General features: G+C 34.9%; 1 protein-coding gene across 1 annotated transcript in view; it reads left to right on the plus strand.

Annotated features, from left to right (window-relative positions):
• The first annotated feature begins 604 nt into the window (after positions 1–604).
• LOC140444449 (putative inorganic phosphate cotransporter) overlaps positions 605–16,789 on the plus strand; it is a 28,781-nt gene continuing 12,596 nt past the window's right edge. The window contains exons 1-4 of the mRNA XM_072536206.1: positions 605–804; positions 8,592–8,731; positions 10,423–10,735; positions 11,541–11,761. Coding sequence (XP_072392307.1) covers positions 684–804; positions 8,592–8,731; positions 10,423–10,735; positions 11,541–11,761 — 795 coding nt within the window. The 5' untranslated portion in view covers positions 605–683. The remainder of the gene's footprint in view (positions 805–8,591; positions 8,732–10,422; positions 10,736–11,540; positions 11,762–16,789) is intronic.

A 16,789-nucleotide genomic window follows, 5' to 3' on the forward strand; every position in this document is an offset into this window, starting at 1 on the left:
TGCAAACTTTTATACAAATATGCCAAAATATGAAATATTTGCATAAAATATGCAGAATATGCAAAATATGCAATATGCATATTTGCCGAAGTCTAGTTATCACCAAATTTATCAAAAGCCTATGCTAGATATCTGTATCAAAGAGTTTCTTGAAAAATCTTCTTTTTCGCTAATTTCTCTGGTTTGTCATTCTAACAGCAGTATATACCAGTAGTTTATTTGATATTTATGTAAATAAGAGACACTTGCGTATATTTCAGACTGTTCCGTTGAATGCGTAATAATTGTGTGATTTATACAATCATATATGATGTAATCATATTTCGTATATCTTCTGGAAAAAAACTTGTATATTAAAACGTAAAAGTAGATCCTAATTAAATAACATATAAGCATATCACCTTGTCACACAAAGTTCTATTTACTTTATTTTTAAAATAAGTATATCAATTATTCCTTAGTCACGCATTTCCAAAGTTCAGTTTTCACAAAATTATTTTAGATTTAGATTAAGATAGATATATTTGGTTCTTTAATTACTCTAATTAATATTATTCTTTAAAAAACTTTGTCTATTTACATTTGAATTTAGATATGTTTAAGATAGCTACCTAGCACATAAAAGACCATACTGTCTTTGATTAGCAGTTTAGTTCAAAGTTTACAATTAAGTAAACGACACGATGGTTCAAGACAATAAAATAGATAATAATTTGGTGTATCAACTTGTAAATACAGAAGTCAAAGAAGGATATGACGAAAAGGCAAGAATTAAAGAAAAAGAGGATGACGTAATAGATTCTGGTACGTATTTGTTTTTTTTTAAACCTAGGTCGGGTAATGTTCCTATTGTAAACTGCATAAACAATTTTCAAATTTAAACTAGTCATTTCCTTTTCTTATTTCATTTCTTATTATTGTTTTTATACCCACCCTGCTGTATGGGTGTAAAAGTTGAAAAATGATGCAAAAAGGTTTACCAACTAGTTTCTTCTTCTTTTTCTTTTTATATAGACATGACTCTGTCTGTTTTTCAATGTGCCTCCAGTAAGTTGTCGTTCCATCGTTTTCTTGGTCTTCCTACTGATCGTCTTGTTGTTCTTGATGTTCTCCACCTTGCATCTACGTCGTATATTTGTACTTCTAGCTCTGTCCCATAGTGTCTTACCATCAATTTTTCTAAGTGTTTTCATCTCTGCTGTTTCTAACATCCTTTTTGTTCTCTCTGTGTCATGTCTTGTTTCTGCCGCGTATGTCATTATTGGTCTGATGACTGTTTGCGGCTCTGTTTGCTCTATTCACTTGATCTTCCAGTTTACTTTCGAGCTTTCCGTAGCTAGATAATGTGATGCCTAGAAATTTAAACTCCGTGACTTGTTCTATTATCTGACCTTCTAGCTCCAATTTATATCTTAGTAAATTTGTTGTAGTAACCATGCATTTTGTTTTTTTTTGTTGGAAAATTAACATGTTAAATTTTCTGGCGGTTATATTAGATTGGTGCAGCATACGTTGTAAATCATCTTCACTTTGAGAGAGTAGTATTGCGTCGTCTAAATAGCAGATTATTTTAAGTTATTTTTCTCCCATTTCGTATCCTTTTTTAGTTCTTACTTTTTTTATTATTTCATCCATAATCAGGTTGAACAATAGAGGACTTCATGAAACATAGATATGCTGGTTTGTTGCATTCTTATGATTTCCCTTGCACTTGCCTCATTATTAATATAACCTAAAACCTTGTTGTTCTTCTGCTAGTGTTATAATTTTATTCAGTTTATTTATTATCACTTTGGTTGTTAATCCCTATGTAATTTTTCGGGTCCGATTTGTCTCCCTTTTTGAAGAGAGGTACTAGGATCCTTTATCTCCATTCTTGTGGAATTCTGTTTTGTTCTCTTATTTTTTTGGATTAGTCTTAATAGTTGTTTGGTCAGATCTGGTCCTCCGTACTTTAGGAGTTCGTCTGGTATTCTGTCCTCTCATGGTGATTTTCTATTTTTTAATTTCCTTAATGCTTCCTTTACCTCTTCCTTCTCAATATGTATTATTTCGTTTGTCGTCACCTCTGGTGTTGCTGGTTCATTATTGTCACATTTAGCAAATAGAGATCAAAATAGTCTACCCGTGTTTCCTTCTAAATTTTTTTCGTTTTTAATAGTTCCTTCATCTCTTTTCTTTGTCTTCTGATCATTCTCCATATTTCTTTTTGTGTTCCATAGAAGTCGTGTTTCATCTGTTTTGAGAAACTCTGCCAGTGTTCCTTTTTTATTTATCTAACTAAAGTATTCGTTTCATTTTTGATTCGTTTATAGTGGTTTTATGTCGGTTATGTTTGTTGTGTAGTAGCTAAAGCTGTAAAATAAATAGCTTAGGAAAAGAAATAAAAAGCTAGAGATTTGTCGGTAGACTTAAAGACAATACAAAACCTAATAGACCGATAAATAATGATGTAAGATAAAAACTCTAAGATAAGAAGATAAATGAAAATAGGGAACATTTAATCCAATTCTACGAACAGCACTCTCTCAAAATCCTAAACGGATTCTACCATCATAAAAATATACATACGTATATTTTTATATACGTATGTATATAAAATACCATACCACATAAAATACCCAGGTATACATAAGTATACCTGGGTCCAACTAACGAGAAACGCCAAGACAATTATAGATTATGTTATCACAAAACAAAAAAAACACATACAAGTCGAAGACGCAAGAGTGTTAAAAGGACCGTACAGTATCGACCGCAACCGCTACATCAAAATGACAACCAACGAGCACAGTCAAAACTACTGGAAATAAATCCACCCAAATACAATAATAATAATGCACTGCAAAACGACACAACATCATTTTTATATAAGTTACAGCTAAGCCAAAAATTAACAAACCTGATCTACTCTTCAGCGCAGACTATCTACCAACAGATAATAAATAAAGGTAATAAAGCAGCTTTTGAAGCAGTAGGCACGATCCAATGGAACAAAAAGGATACTTCATTGTGGTGGACAAATGACAAACAAGCATATCAGAAGTGGCTTCACATAAATGACACAGATGATAGACGAACATACGCAAGATCAAACAGAGAAGTAAAAAATCTAGGAACAGAAAAAAAGAATGTTTCCTGGTAAAGTAAATACGAAGAGCTCAACAAATATATAGGGACAACAATATCAAGAGAAGCATGGGAAATGGTAAAAAACCTGAGAACAAACAGAAAAGAAGTGAGTAGAATAGATTTAATAGAAGAAAGATCTTGGATCGAATATTACTCACAACTTCTGACTGCAACAAGACCGCAATTCACGAACACCATTACAACAACATATGAAGTGTAATGCGATGAAGACGATGAAATAACAGTACAGGAGGTCGAAGATGCAATACGAAGTATAAAAAATCAAAAAGCATGTATACCACGAGGTATACCGAACGAATTATTACAAGTATTCTGGGAATTAATAGCATATGTCTTATTCTATAAAGGACATGACTTAACACAGGAGTAGACAAAAGCATATATTAACAATATCTATAAAAAATGAGAAAGAAAAAATTTTGTTCAAACTACAGGGGGTTCAGTGTCATAAATTTACTCTCAAGACTCTATGGAAAATAATAAAAAATAAAATTAAACATTAGGTGACATATGTAGAAGAACAAAATGGCTTTTGTGCAGGCAGATCCTGTATACACAGTATATTTAAAGCAGGTTATTGAGAAAAGATTAGCCCATAACCTTTTAACTCATGTATTCTTTATATATCTGCTAAAGATATACGATAGTGTACCCCTTTCAATGCTCCAATGCAAGCTTTACAAAAATATGACGGTAAAAATTAAAACTGGAAACAAATTAACTAGAGAAATTTCTATTAGTAAGGGTCTAAAGCAAGGCTGTTGCATAGCACCTGCACTCTTCAAAATGTATCTGAATGAGGCGCTCTCAGTGTGAAGAAGAAAATGCTGCAATATGGGCATTCTAATCCAAGACGGGAGATTGTACACTTTACTGACGACCAAGCCATTTCAGCTAAAGATGAGAGCAATATAGACTATATGCTTAGAAAACTGGAGGAGGAGTACACCAAGTGGGACTTTACAATTAATATACAAAAAAATAAGTATTTAGTTACAGGAGAAAAATCAAAAAGCCCATAAATTAAAATGGGAAATATAAAATCAACTGAAACCTTCAAATACTTGGGAGTTCAAATAACATAAAAAGCTGAGAATAACGAAGAAATACATTCTAGGATTGGCCAAGCAAGAGCAGTCACTAGATAGCTACAGGGACTATTGTGGAATAATAAAATAATAAAAGAAAATAAAAGAAGAATTCATAAAACAATAATAGAACTTATTGGATTGTACGGCGCGGAACTTTGGGAAATAAATTAAAAAGCAAATCAAAAGTTAAGGCAATGGAAAAAGACTATTGGAGACAATGTTGCCGGCACACTAGACTTAATAAGGCGAGGAACGTACACATTAGGAGCGAAATAGAAATTCACCCAGACATAATAGATACTATCAAAGACTAAACTGTTATGGACACCTACAGAGAATCCTTGAAAACAGGTGGCCAAAAAAGACAGAAAAATTGACTCGAACTGCTTAAACGATGCCTTTACACTTGAAATCGCCATCTGAAAAAGTTGATAAAATTATTAGAACCCAAATTGACTATATTTTAATAAACCACAGATCCCGAAACGCAATACAATCGGTGAAAGCGTACCCCGGTGCAGACGTGATGTCGAACCACAATCCTCTTGTAGTAAAATTCCAATTTCACTTAAAAAAGATACAAAAAAGCTACAAAAGTGATAAGTTAAAAATACAAAAATTAGAACCAAAAGACGTCAAAGAAAAACCGAAACAAGAAATTAATGCAAACCTAGAATCCACACCGGAATCAATTGATGGTGATGTAGAACAACAGTGGCAATTATTTAAAAATGCAATTATTAAACCAAGTCGCAGAGAACTCACAACAACCAGATGCAAGAAAGGAAATTGAATGACAGAAGAAATCTTGGAAATAATGGAGGACAGAAGAAGGCAAAAGAATATCAACATAACTCAGTATCAACAGCTGCATAATCAAATAAGAAGGAAAATAGGAGAACCTAAAGAGACTTATTTCGCTGGAAAATGCCAAGAAATAGAAGACTTACAAAACAAATATGGTATCTGGATCATATGCCTGAATCATGGACATTAAACCGGAATAAAATAAATCGACTTAACGCGTTTGAAATGTGGACATTTAGAAGATCGTTAAGAATTACATGGGTAGATAGAGTGACAAATACAGAAGTGTTAAGGAGAATAGGCAGAGAGAGGGAAATGAAAATGTAATGAGAGGCGAAACATACAACATCTTGAGACTCATAATTCAAGGAAAAGTAGAGGGTAGAAGAAGCGGAGGAAGAAGACGCGTTTCTCGGTTGAAGAACCTGAAAGAGTGGTTTGGTTGTAGCTCAAGGCAATTGTTCAGAGCAGCTGCCTCGAAGATCAGAATAGCCATGATGATTGCCAATTTTCGTCGCGGAGATGGCACTTAAAGATGATCCAAACATAGATCCAAAATAATAATGAAAATGTAAATGAGTAATAAACTTAAAAATTACTAAAATCATTAAACAGAATTTGAAAAGAGAACATAACAATCTTACTTGCTCGACGAAACAACAAATAACTGCTATACTTGCTGATACGTATCAAAGACACTCCAGCAATGACATTATCTCTACAAATTCCATAATACACAAACAAAATTTAGAGAACACTTATATAGATTTAGAAGATCATACTAATTCTCCTCTTAACGACGAACTCTCAATGGACGAGTTACTATATTCATTAAACTGTACAAAAGATACCAGTCCTGGACCTGATAATATTCCAGTTGCCTTTTTAAAATCATTACCCGAAGAAGGTAAACAATACCTTCTAAAAATTTACAATTTTATCTGGACAAAAAATGTGTTTCCTGATAGTTGGCACCAGTCAATTATTATTCCAGTCCTTAAGCAGGGAAGAAGAAAATCAGACCCGGAGTCTTATCGACCGATCTCGCTAACATGTTCGATATGTAAAATTCTGGAAAAAATAGTAAGCAATAGACTACTGTGGTATCTAGAAGACAAACAACTTCTTACCCCTATTCAAAGTGGTTTCAGGAAATCAAGGTCTACTTTAGATAATCTAGTTGATATAGAATCCGAAATTCACGAAGCATTTGGATGCAATCAAGAGTGTTTAGCAGTTTTCTTTGACATAACCCATGCGTATGATACAATTTGGAGAGCCAACATATTACAAAACTTATCCAGATGGTCAATCAAAGGTAACATCCTTAAGTTTATAAAAAATTTTCTAATATTTCGTGAGTTTAAAGTTCGTGTAGATAATGTTTGTTCAGAGCCAACAACACAAATTAATGGTATCCCACAAGGATCTACACTAAGCGTAGTATTGTTCCTTATTGCGATTAATGATATCTCTAAATCCTTTAGTTCATTAGTAAAAGCACGCTTATATGCTGATGATCTCGTCATATTTTCTCGAGGGAAAAATGTTCTAACACTTACCAGATATATACAAGCCGCTATCAATCAACTAGAAAATTGGTCAGAGAGATGTGGTCTACAGATATCTCCAAACAAAACAAAAGCAATTTTCTTTAGCAAGAGCCCAAAAAACATTATACTACCACCTAATCTCACCTTATACTCGTTACCTATTACTTATGTTGAATCAACTACCTTCCTAGGAATGAAACTAGATTAGAGGTTAATCTGGAACGATCATATTTTTCATCTTCGACAAACAACTCAAAATGGTCTAAATTTATTGAAAAGCATATCTCACAGGCAATGGGGAGCTGATTTCCAAACACTCATAACTGTCTACAGAACTCTAATTCGTTCTAAACTAGATTATGGCGCAGTTGCTTATAATTCATCCAAAGCATCAATACTTAAATTACTAGACCCAATACACAACATAGGAATAAGAATAGCACTGGGAGCTCATCATACTAGCCCAATTGAAAGTTTATATTGTGAATCAGGTGAACCTTCCCTTCAACTAAGAAGAAACTACCTCAGCCTTGTGTATGCTGCTAAATTGTCAGCCAATCCACATATACCGACATTTAAAAACACGTTTGCTGACAGATTCACATCGACATTTAACACATCACAAAGATTAAGTCCCCCGTTTTATATTCGGATCCAAAAATTACAAATTAGTTTAAACATACATTTTCCTGAGACATACAATGTAACTAACCTTAATCATCAACCTCCTTGGAGAATACAGCTGCCTATTTGTGATACAAGTCTTGCTATCAATAACAAATATGACACACCACGTAGTATATTTAAAAAGAAAGCAGCAGAGAAATTAAACTGCTCTCATAACTCCCCCATTTTTACAGACGCGTCTAAATCCGACAATGGGGTAGGGGCTTCTTTTATAACTTTACACCAAGACTACTCCTTCTCACTTTCCCTACGATCAACCATATTTTCCGCAGAACTTCTTGCTATTTTGCAAGCAATAACATTTGTAAATAATAAAAAAATACAAAACTCTTTGATAATAACTGACTCTTTAAGTGCTCTCAGCTCTATGAAACAGTTATACACAAATCATCCCATTCTATTGCTTATAAAGTCAGAACTAATGAGATGTCAAGAAAACGACCGATTTGTTAAATTCCTTTGGGTTCCGTCACACTGTGGTGTAACTGGAAACGAAAAAGCTGATCAGTTGGCCAGGGAAGCAGCAGAAAATCCACAATCAACATTAATCACTAAATGCGTTTATAGCGACCTGAAGCAATATTTTAGAAACAAAATAAGCGAGGAATGGCAACTACACTGGAACAATTCTGAGACATCCATGAAAAACATTAAGCAAGAGGTAGCTGTATACAAACTCCCATTCAAGCGACGAGACCAAGTATGCATCTCTAGATTACGTATAGGCCATACGAAGTTAACACACGATTACCTTCTAAGTAAAGAACAAATTCCCATGTGCTACAGTTGTGATTGTGTAACTACAGTGGACCATGTGCTAGTGGACTGCCCTTTGTACACCCTAGAACGACTTCAAGCTGGATTACCCACTTCATCCAAAGAGTGCTTAAACGGCTTCAATAATGACAAAACTATAAACTTTTTACAAAATGCAAGACTAGTTCACAAAATATAGTGTAACATTATGTAATTTATTTATATTATTATGTATAAATTACATAAATATGTGTATTTATGTAATTTATTGTACCATGCTAATAACCCCTAGTGGTTGAAGCAATTTTGTAAATAAGAAAAAAAAAAAAGAATTTGAAAAGAAAAAATTAGTATTTTTAAATTCTAAATAACTTAAATTGGTGGTGTTCTTCTAAAAAATAATAACAATTCACAAAGTATTCACTTCTGTCGTCACTCTTCAAGTGCCACGTCGTTTTTTATTTTTATTTTGATTCAAAATAAATAAATTGAACACCCAACTATTTAATTATTTAAGTTTATTACTATTTTGAATATTTTGTAGGTCCCAAATTTGGAAAGCGCCATGTTCAAGTTATATTTTTATTTGCCCTTTTACTCATAGGATATTGTATAAGAGTTAACTTGTCGCTTACGATTGTGGCTATGACAGATCCGAATGCCAATGAAAACAAAGATATTCCGGTAAGTGCTGTATAAATATTTAATTATTATTAACAGATTCAAAACAAAGAAATGTTTTGCAGTAGGTCTACAGAAATTATTTACTGTCATTAAGAGATTATTTTTACGCTGCCGTTATATTTTGGCGTTGATTTATCTTTTAACAATAGCATGATGATTAAAGACGAGGCTGTTAAAAAAATAAAAGATTCTTTATATTATCATCGTTCAGGCAATTGTGCAATTTTAATCAAATAAAAGGCAGATTTTATTTGATCAAAGTTCATTTATTCGAGCATTCAACCTTATATCAATTGTGCAATTTACTGGACAAACTTAATAATTTATGGAGCTCTATAATAGGCCATGTAGCCTATAGTTAGATTATAAATAAAATGTTTAACAACTCACCTATTATTAAAAGATATTTGCAAACATTAACATTTTTAAAAAGTTCGGAAACTGATTTCTTGTGACATTATAAGTTAAATATTATGTTTATATGGGATTACCCTAATTAAAATTACATTTTATAAAAGAAAACCATTAATACGGCCGTAAAAGCAATAGGTACATACGTAAAATCCATGTAGATTCAGAGATGCATATTACTTTATCATTATAAATAATAAAGTTATAGCAGTTTATAGTTAGCAGCCCTAAACGTTAGCAGTTCGGTTAATGGTAGTTATAGAACAACTTAAAACGAATATTTTAAGCTCTGGTAAATGATTGAGGTGAAAAGTACAAACTTTTAAGAAATATCATGCAGGGCAAAATTAAGGGCAAAAGAAGTGTGGGAAGAAGAAAAATATCATGGCTTCGTAATCTACGTGAATGGTTCGGGTGTAGTTCGATTGAACTTTTTAGGCGCGCTGCTAACAAAGTCGCAGTGGCCATGATGATTTCCAATCTCCGCTAGGAGTGGCACGAGAAGAAGAAGAAATGATTCTATGTAAATTTTTTGCTGGGATATTAGAAATTAATTTACGCGCGCCGGTATTCGCGACCGTGCGCCTCAAAGTGCTTTATTAAAAGTTCCATATCTTGGCCAAAAATTAACATAGAAACATTTGTCAAAGCTTAAAACGTTCGTTATGGGTTCTTGTATAGCTTTGATTAGTCAGTCTTCAAATTTATAGTTTAAATTTGTTTAAATCTCTTATAAACAAAATAATGCGCAACTTTCTAGTTACTTTTTAAATGTTTAATCGTAATAACTTTTTTATTAACCAAGATAAATTAATTTTATAAAGTTTTTTTAAAGATAAAACAATTACCTTTAAAATAAGGTGGTTTTTGCATCTATGAATGCTGAGTTATATTTGGAAAAGCCCTATCAAATGTCTATTTTGCAATTGTTTTTCATTAAAACTCCGGTTATAATAATAGGATCAAAGTTAACCAAACGCCATTTTGTTCGATTTTATAAAAGGAACAATTTTCAGTTTTATAAAATTAAATATCTCTGATAGCTTAGGAGATATAATCATTTAAACAATTAAATTAAAAATAACAAATTATCTGACAGGTTTTCAGCCTGTTATCCTCGAAAATAGAATCTACGCACTAATAACACAGACAACGTCAAGATACCAACGGTACATAAAACTGCACACTCAATCGCCCCCATGGCTCCTAGACTTAATATCCATGTCAGTTTCCTGTACATTTTTAACATTATTATTAATATCTTTGAATATATTTTGCAGACTTTTGACTGGAAAAACAGAAATGTCATCCTTTCAGCGTTCTTCTGGGGGTACATAACTCCACAGATCCTAGCCGGTTGGTTAATGACTCGATACGGTCCGAAATGGTTCCTTGTTGGATGTATGGCTATAGGCGCAGTACTGGGCTACACAATACCTTTCCTGGCTACATATTATGGATCAACAGCCGTTATTATATGCAGAGTTCTCCAAGGAGCTTCGCAAGGGTTTTTTATTCCCGGCATATCTTGCTATACAAGCCGATGGATACCGATTGCAGAAAGGGGAAGAATGGGTACCTTTATGTATGCAGGTAGGAAACACTGAGTTTCGATATTATCTCTTTCTTTAGTGTCCAAATTGTGCAGCCCTATGTCATGATTGGTAGTATACACTGATTGAATGCTTTTTTCTTTAGGTAGATTGGTATTTTCGATTTGAATATGCATTTCTACCAAAAGATGTCCAAGCTAGTTTTATTCTTTTGTTAATTTCTGGAAGTAAGGAGCCAGATTCATGTATTAATTGCCCCAGGTATACATACTCGTCTACTGTCTTAAGTGCAGTGTTGTTTATTATTACATCTTGGACATCCACTAGCTCGTTGTACATGATTTTTGTTTTTGTCAAGTTCATTTTTAGGCCAATTTTATTACTAGCTGCATTTAGGTCGCTTTTAAGCTCTTGTAGTTCTGCAGGATTATTAGCAATCAGAACGATGTCGTCTGCAAATCTTAGATGGCTGAGGTATTCTCTATCAATGGATATTCCTTTATTCTGCCAGTTCATTTTGCTGAATATATTTTGTGATATTGCGTATCCTTGTTGGACCCCTCTGCTAGTGGGAAATTCTGAAGTGTTTTCATAAATTTTTACCTAAGCTTTTGCTTGTCTGTACATATTTGCTGAAGTTTCTATCAAGAGAGTAAAACATATAATTATTTTTAAGATGCTAATGCGAAAGGTATCAAGTTGACTAGATTTCGTAAAAAAAAATATATCAATTAATTGTAAATATAATTTTTCCCTAACTTGGTTTTAAATAATAAAATAATTTTACTATATTGTAATTAACCTATCAATCTCAGTTAAAGATTCTACTGAAATACAATTTTTAGCTAGTCCAATGGGATCTGTAGTCAGTATGATTTTATCAGGAGCAATTTCAGCAAGCCCGTACGGATGGCCTATGGTCTTTCATTTCTTTAGTACACTGGGAATTGTGTGGTGCGTTCTTTACGTTTTCTGCGGCTCTAATTCCCCTTCGGAGAATAAGAGTATTACGGAAGCAGAGAAAAATTACATACTCCGAACTTCTGTTGATGTTAACAAAAAACCGGTAAGTAATTGAACATGTATAGACTTATATATAATACTTTGATTGTGTTGCTCAGGTATATTAAAACATTATCACTCAGTATATTTGCGTTGATGAAACACTTAAATATAAATACTGATCAAAGTCAGAACGAATATCAAACAGCCCAAAGAAACGTACGAGATGCGATAACTAAGAAGAAAAACGAAAGCTGGGAAGGAAACTGCTCCAGAATAAACACTTACTTGGAGGTGGCAGAAGCGCCGAAAGCTGGAAAATACTTCGATCTCTTCGACAAGATAAGACTAAAGACGTCATCAAACCGATCAGTCTAGATAAATGGAACGAATACTTCGCAAATATACTGGCGGAAAAAAGGGCAGCAGAATATTTGCAAACACCTCAAACACAATCAGAGGTGCAAGTACATAGAATAGCTTCCCCAACTAGGATAAAGAATAGAAAATCACGAGGCCCTGGCAATATCCCACCTGAGCTACTCAAGTACGGTACAAGGAAATTATATAAGCAGCTAGCCTTTACCAAAAATGTATTACCGGAGAAAGTATACCGGAGGAGTGGAGGACATCGTTTATCACGACAATACATGAGAAGGGAAGTAAAGATGTATGTGATAATTATCAAGGAATCGCAGTCTTTGATGAGCTCTCGAGAAAACAAATATTAGTATATCCTTAATCAAGGCTGTCCAAGACCTCTACCAGAACAACACAAGCAAAATAAAGAAAAGTCAGGAGGTATCCAAGAGTTTCACTATCAGCAAAGGACTCAAACAAGGAGGTTGCATGTCTCCTACTTTGTTTAAGATCTACTCGGAGCAAGCCATGAAGATGTGGAAAAGAAAATGCAGAAACATGGGAATTCCTGGACGACCAGATAGTGATGGCCCAAGACTATGAAGACCTCGAGTATATGACCCGTAAACTTATCCAAGAATATGAACTATGGGGGCTAGAAGTAACTATCAAGAAAACTGAATACATGTGTATTGGGGGAATTCAACAAAATCTAATTTTAGAAGAAATAAAGCGAGAAAGAAATCACTGTCAAAAATACAAATATTTGGAACGACCGAGATAAATGGAGACCGGAAATCAGAAGACGGCGTAGAACGTTATAAACTGATATAATAATCCCTTCTGTAATATCAACGCTATAACTTTGCTTCGATTTCATTCTCGGTAATACCCTAGTCATCATGCCGAATGACGCGACAAATAGGGTTTAACTTTAAATGATCTTGTTGATGAATTTTGTTACATGTTACATTTGCTGGCAAATAACTGTCCTATGTATGTTACAAAAGAATTTAAAATTAACATTTATTATGAGTATATATACACATTGTAAATAGTACCACCCTCTCTAATTCGCGCGTCTCGGACTGCCTTCTCCTTGACAATATTACCGAGAAGATAAACCAGCGCATCCACTTGAGAGTTTATCCTTTACTCAAAAGGTCTATCATTTTCTATCTGTATCCAAACATTTGCTTTAAAGTTAGACATTCACATTCTTGTTAGTTGGGTAAGTGTTTCTGGTATACCAAACTTACGCATTCATTAATTGATATACTACTGTTCTCTAGACCCTGTCGTACTCGTCTCGAGGATTTATCTTATCAAATGAATCTGGCAAATTGTTGATTTTTCAGGAGTTAATATGGCCTGAAATGTGCCCTGATATGTTAATTCAGTGGGTTCAAAGGATTACCAATGCTGAGGTACTACGACGTCTAAATAAGGAGTTAGAAATTATGAACAGCGCAAAAAGAAGAAAACTAGAGTATTTGGGTCACATAACCAGAGGAGAAAAATATGAGCTGCTGAGAATTATTATGCAAGGAAGGATCCAAGGAAGAAGAAGCATAGGAAAAAGACGCATCTCCTGGCTGAGGAACCTTGGAGAATGGTTTAACTATAGTTCACTACAACTTTTCAGAGCAGCAGCCAACAAAGTGACCATAGCCGTTATGATATCCAACCTCCGATAGGAGATGGAACTTTAAGAAGAAGAAGATATGTTCCCATTATACATACAGTGTAAAATTGTTCTTTATAGAGCTTATTTGCTAATATTTTGTAGCAAGATTATACCTCAGCAGTTGTCACACTAGAGCTGGTAGTGTTACGGGAATATTACACTTTGACACCATTCATTGGTATCATTTCATTTTGTCAGACAAGAAATAAAAGTTATGGAGCATCTGTAGTACGGCGTCGCCACCATTCTTGTAGATTTATGCAAGTTTGATCAGTTCCTTCTTCTACGGCACTACAGCCCAAAATGAGCCTTGGCCTCCTTTATTTTTTGCCTCCACCCTTGTCTGTCTGTGGCTGCTCTTCTCCATACACGGACTCCTAAAAGTGCTTGTGCGTCGCTGCTTACTGTGTCTTCCCAGCGCTTTCTTGGCTTTCCAACTGGTCTCTTTCCCTGCATTCTGGCGTTCAGTGCTCGTTTTGGTAGCCTATCCTCTCCCATTCGTATCACATGTCCGGCCCATTGCAATCTTTGTATTCTAATGAAGTCTGACAGGGGTGTTTCCTTATACAGTTGATAGAGCTCGTTGTTATATCGAATTCTGAAGATTCCGTTTTCCCTCACAGGTCCTAGTATTCTCCTCAGTACTTTTCTTTCGAATGTGTCGAGTTTGTTTTTGGATGTTTCTTTCAGGACCCATGCTTTGCTACCATAACATGCTATTGGCCGAATTAAAGTTTTATAGATTCTCATCTTTGTATTTCGGTGGACACTTTTAGACCGAAATATATGGGAGAGGGCAAAATAAGCTTTGTTTGCCTGCGTTATCCTTTTTCGTATTTCTCCATCCTCTGCTCCATCGGCATATATTTCTACTCCCAGGTATGTAAACTTTCCAACCGTTTCAATGTCATCTTCATGCATAATGTTTTGTGGGATTATATTTCTTCTCGTCTGTACCATTATTTTTGTTTTTTCTGTGTTAATTTCCAGACCTAGCCTTTTCGTTTGTGTTTTTAACTCTGCGTATGCTTCCTGTGCTCCTGTTGATGTTCTACTCATAATATTAATATCATCGGCGTAGGCAGCCAGTTGAACCGTTTTATTGGTCAGTAGGTTTTCTCGTCCAGTTTGCATTTGCCTAACCGCATACTCCAGTGCCAGGTTAAACAATGTTGGTGCCAGCCCATCTCCCTGCTTTAGTCCCTGCGAGATTTTGAAAAAGTCTGTCCGGTTGTTTTGTATTCGTACACATGCCTGAGTTTCATCCATTGTGGCTTTAATGAGTCTAATCAGCTTATGTGGTATTGCTAATTCTGCCAATATATAGTATAGTCTGTCCCTTTTGACTGAATCGTATGCCTGTTTGAAGTCTACAAACACGTTGTGAACATCAATGTCGTGTTCCCACGATTTGCTCAAGACCTGCTTGACTGTAAATATTTGATCCATTGTCGATCTTCCCCGTCTGAAGCCCGTCTGATATTCTCCAATAATATTTTCTGCTAGTGGTTGGAGTCGCTGGTTTATAATATACGTGAGGACTTTATACGCTGTACATAGTAGAGAAATTCCATGGTAGTTTTTGCACTGGAGTTTGTCTCCTTTTTTATAGATTGGGCATACTATACTTTTCTTCCATTCGTCGGGTATTTTCTCTTCTTGCCATATTTCTTTGATAAGCGCGTGGATATGACTTGATAGGTGGTTGCCACCTACCTTATACAGTTCTGCTGGAATCTCGTCAACTCCCGGGGCTTTATTGTTTTTCTGGGCCTTAATAGCTTCGAGAACTTCCTCTATGGTTGGAGCTTCTACTTCAACTTCGTTCTCTTCTACATGGTTCGTACCCATTTCATCTTCCATATCTACTTGTGTTCCAAGTAGGGTCTGAAAATAATGCTTCCAGGTTTCTGTGACTTTCTGTTGGTCACTGATTATTTGCCCACTTTCATCTTTGCATAGGCTTGTTTGAGGTTTATATCCACTTTTTATCTTTTTTAGGTATTCGTAAGCTCCTCTAGTTTCGTTTTTTTAAATTTTGTTCCATTTCTTCTATTTGTCCATTTTCATAAGCTCTCTTTTTGTTTCTGCATATCTTGTCTGCTTTCCGTCTTGCGACTTCAAATGATGTTCGTCTTTCCCGTGTTCTTCTTGTTATGTACATTTTGTGCGCTTCGTTTCTTTCTTCTATCGCTTGCCTGCACTCGTCATCAAACCATGTTCCTCTTCTCTTCTTTTTCTTGTTTCCCACGGTGGACGCTGCTGCTGTCAGCACTGCTGTTTTGATATTATTCCATTTGCTCTCTATTGAGTGCAGTTCTTGTGTCCTTAGCTCATTTGTGACTTCTTGCTCGAACTTCTCTCTACATTCCTGAGTCTTCAGTTTTTCCAGGTCTAGTTTGTTTGTTTTTTGTTGTCTTTCGTTTCTTTCTCTGTTAACTCTGCACCTAAATTTGGTTTGCAGTAAAAGATGGTCTGATCCACAGCATGCTCCTCGTCGTGTTCTCACATCAGAGATACTACTGGCTGCCCTTTTGTCTATCATCACATGGTCAATTTGATTGGTTGTGGTTCCATCTGGTGAGATCCACGTCATTTTGTGTATGTCTTTATGTGGGAAGCATGTGGAGCTTATAACCATGTTTTTACTGGTGGCAAAATTTATCAAAAACTCCCCATTCTCGCTTGTTTCATTTTGCAGTGAGTGTTTTCCTGTTGTGCCATAGAACTGCAGTTCCTTGCCTATTTTGGCATTCATATCACCCATTATAACCTTAATGTCATTTTTTGGCGCGTTGTCATATACTATCTCCAGCTGTTGATATAAGCTTTCCTTTGTATGTTGCTCTTGTTCATCTGTTGGGCAGTAGATGTTTATCATAGTAAGGTTGAAGAAGTGGGTGCGAATTCTTAGTTTGCATATCCTTTCATTCACTGCCTGAAAGTCTATGATTTTTGACTTAAAAACATTATCTACCACAAATGCAACTCCACATTCTTTGATTCCTTGTTCTTTGCCACTATATAGAATTGTGTGCGTTTTGG

Source organism: Diabrotica undecimpunctata, chromosome 1, assembly GCF_040954645.1.
Source record: "Diabrotica undecimpunctata isolate CICGRU chromosome 1, icDiaUnde3, whole genome shotgun sequence".
Lineage (NCBI taxonomy): Eukaryota > Metazoa > Arthropoda > Insecta > Coleoptera > Chrysomelidae > Diabrotica > Diabrotica undecimpunctata.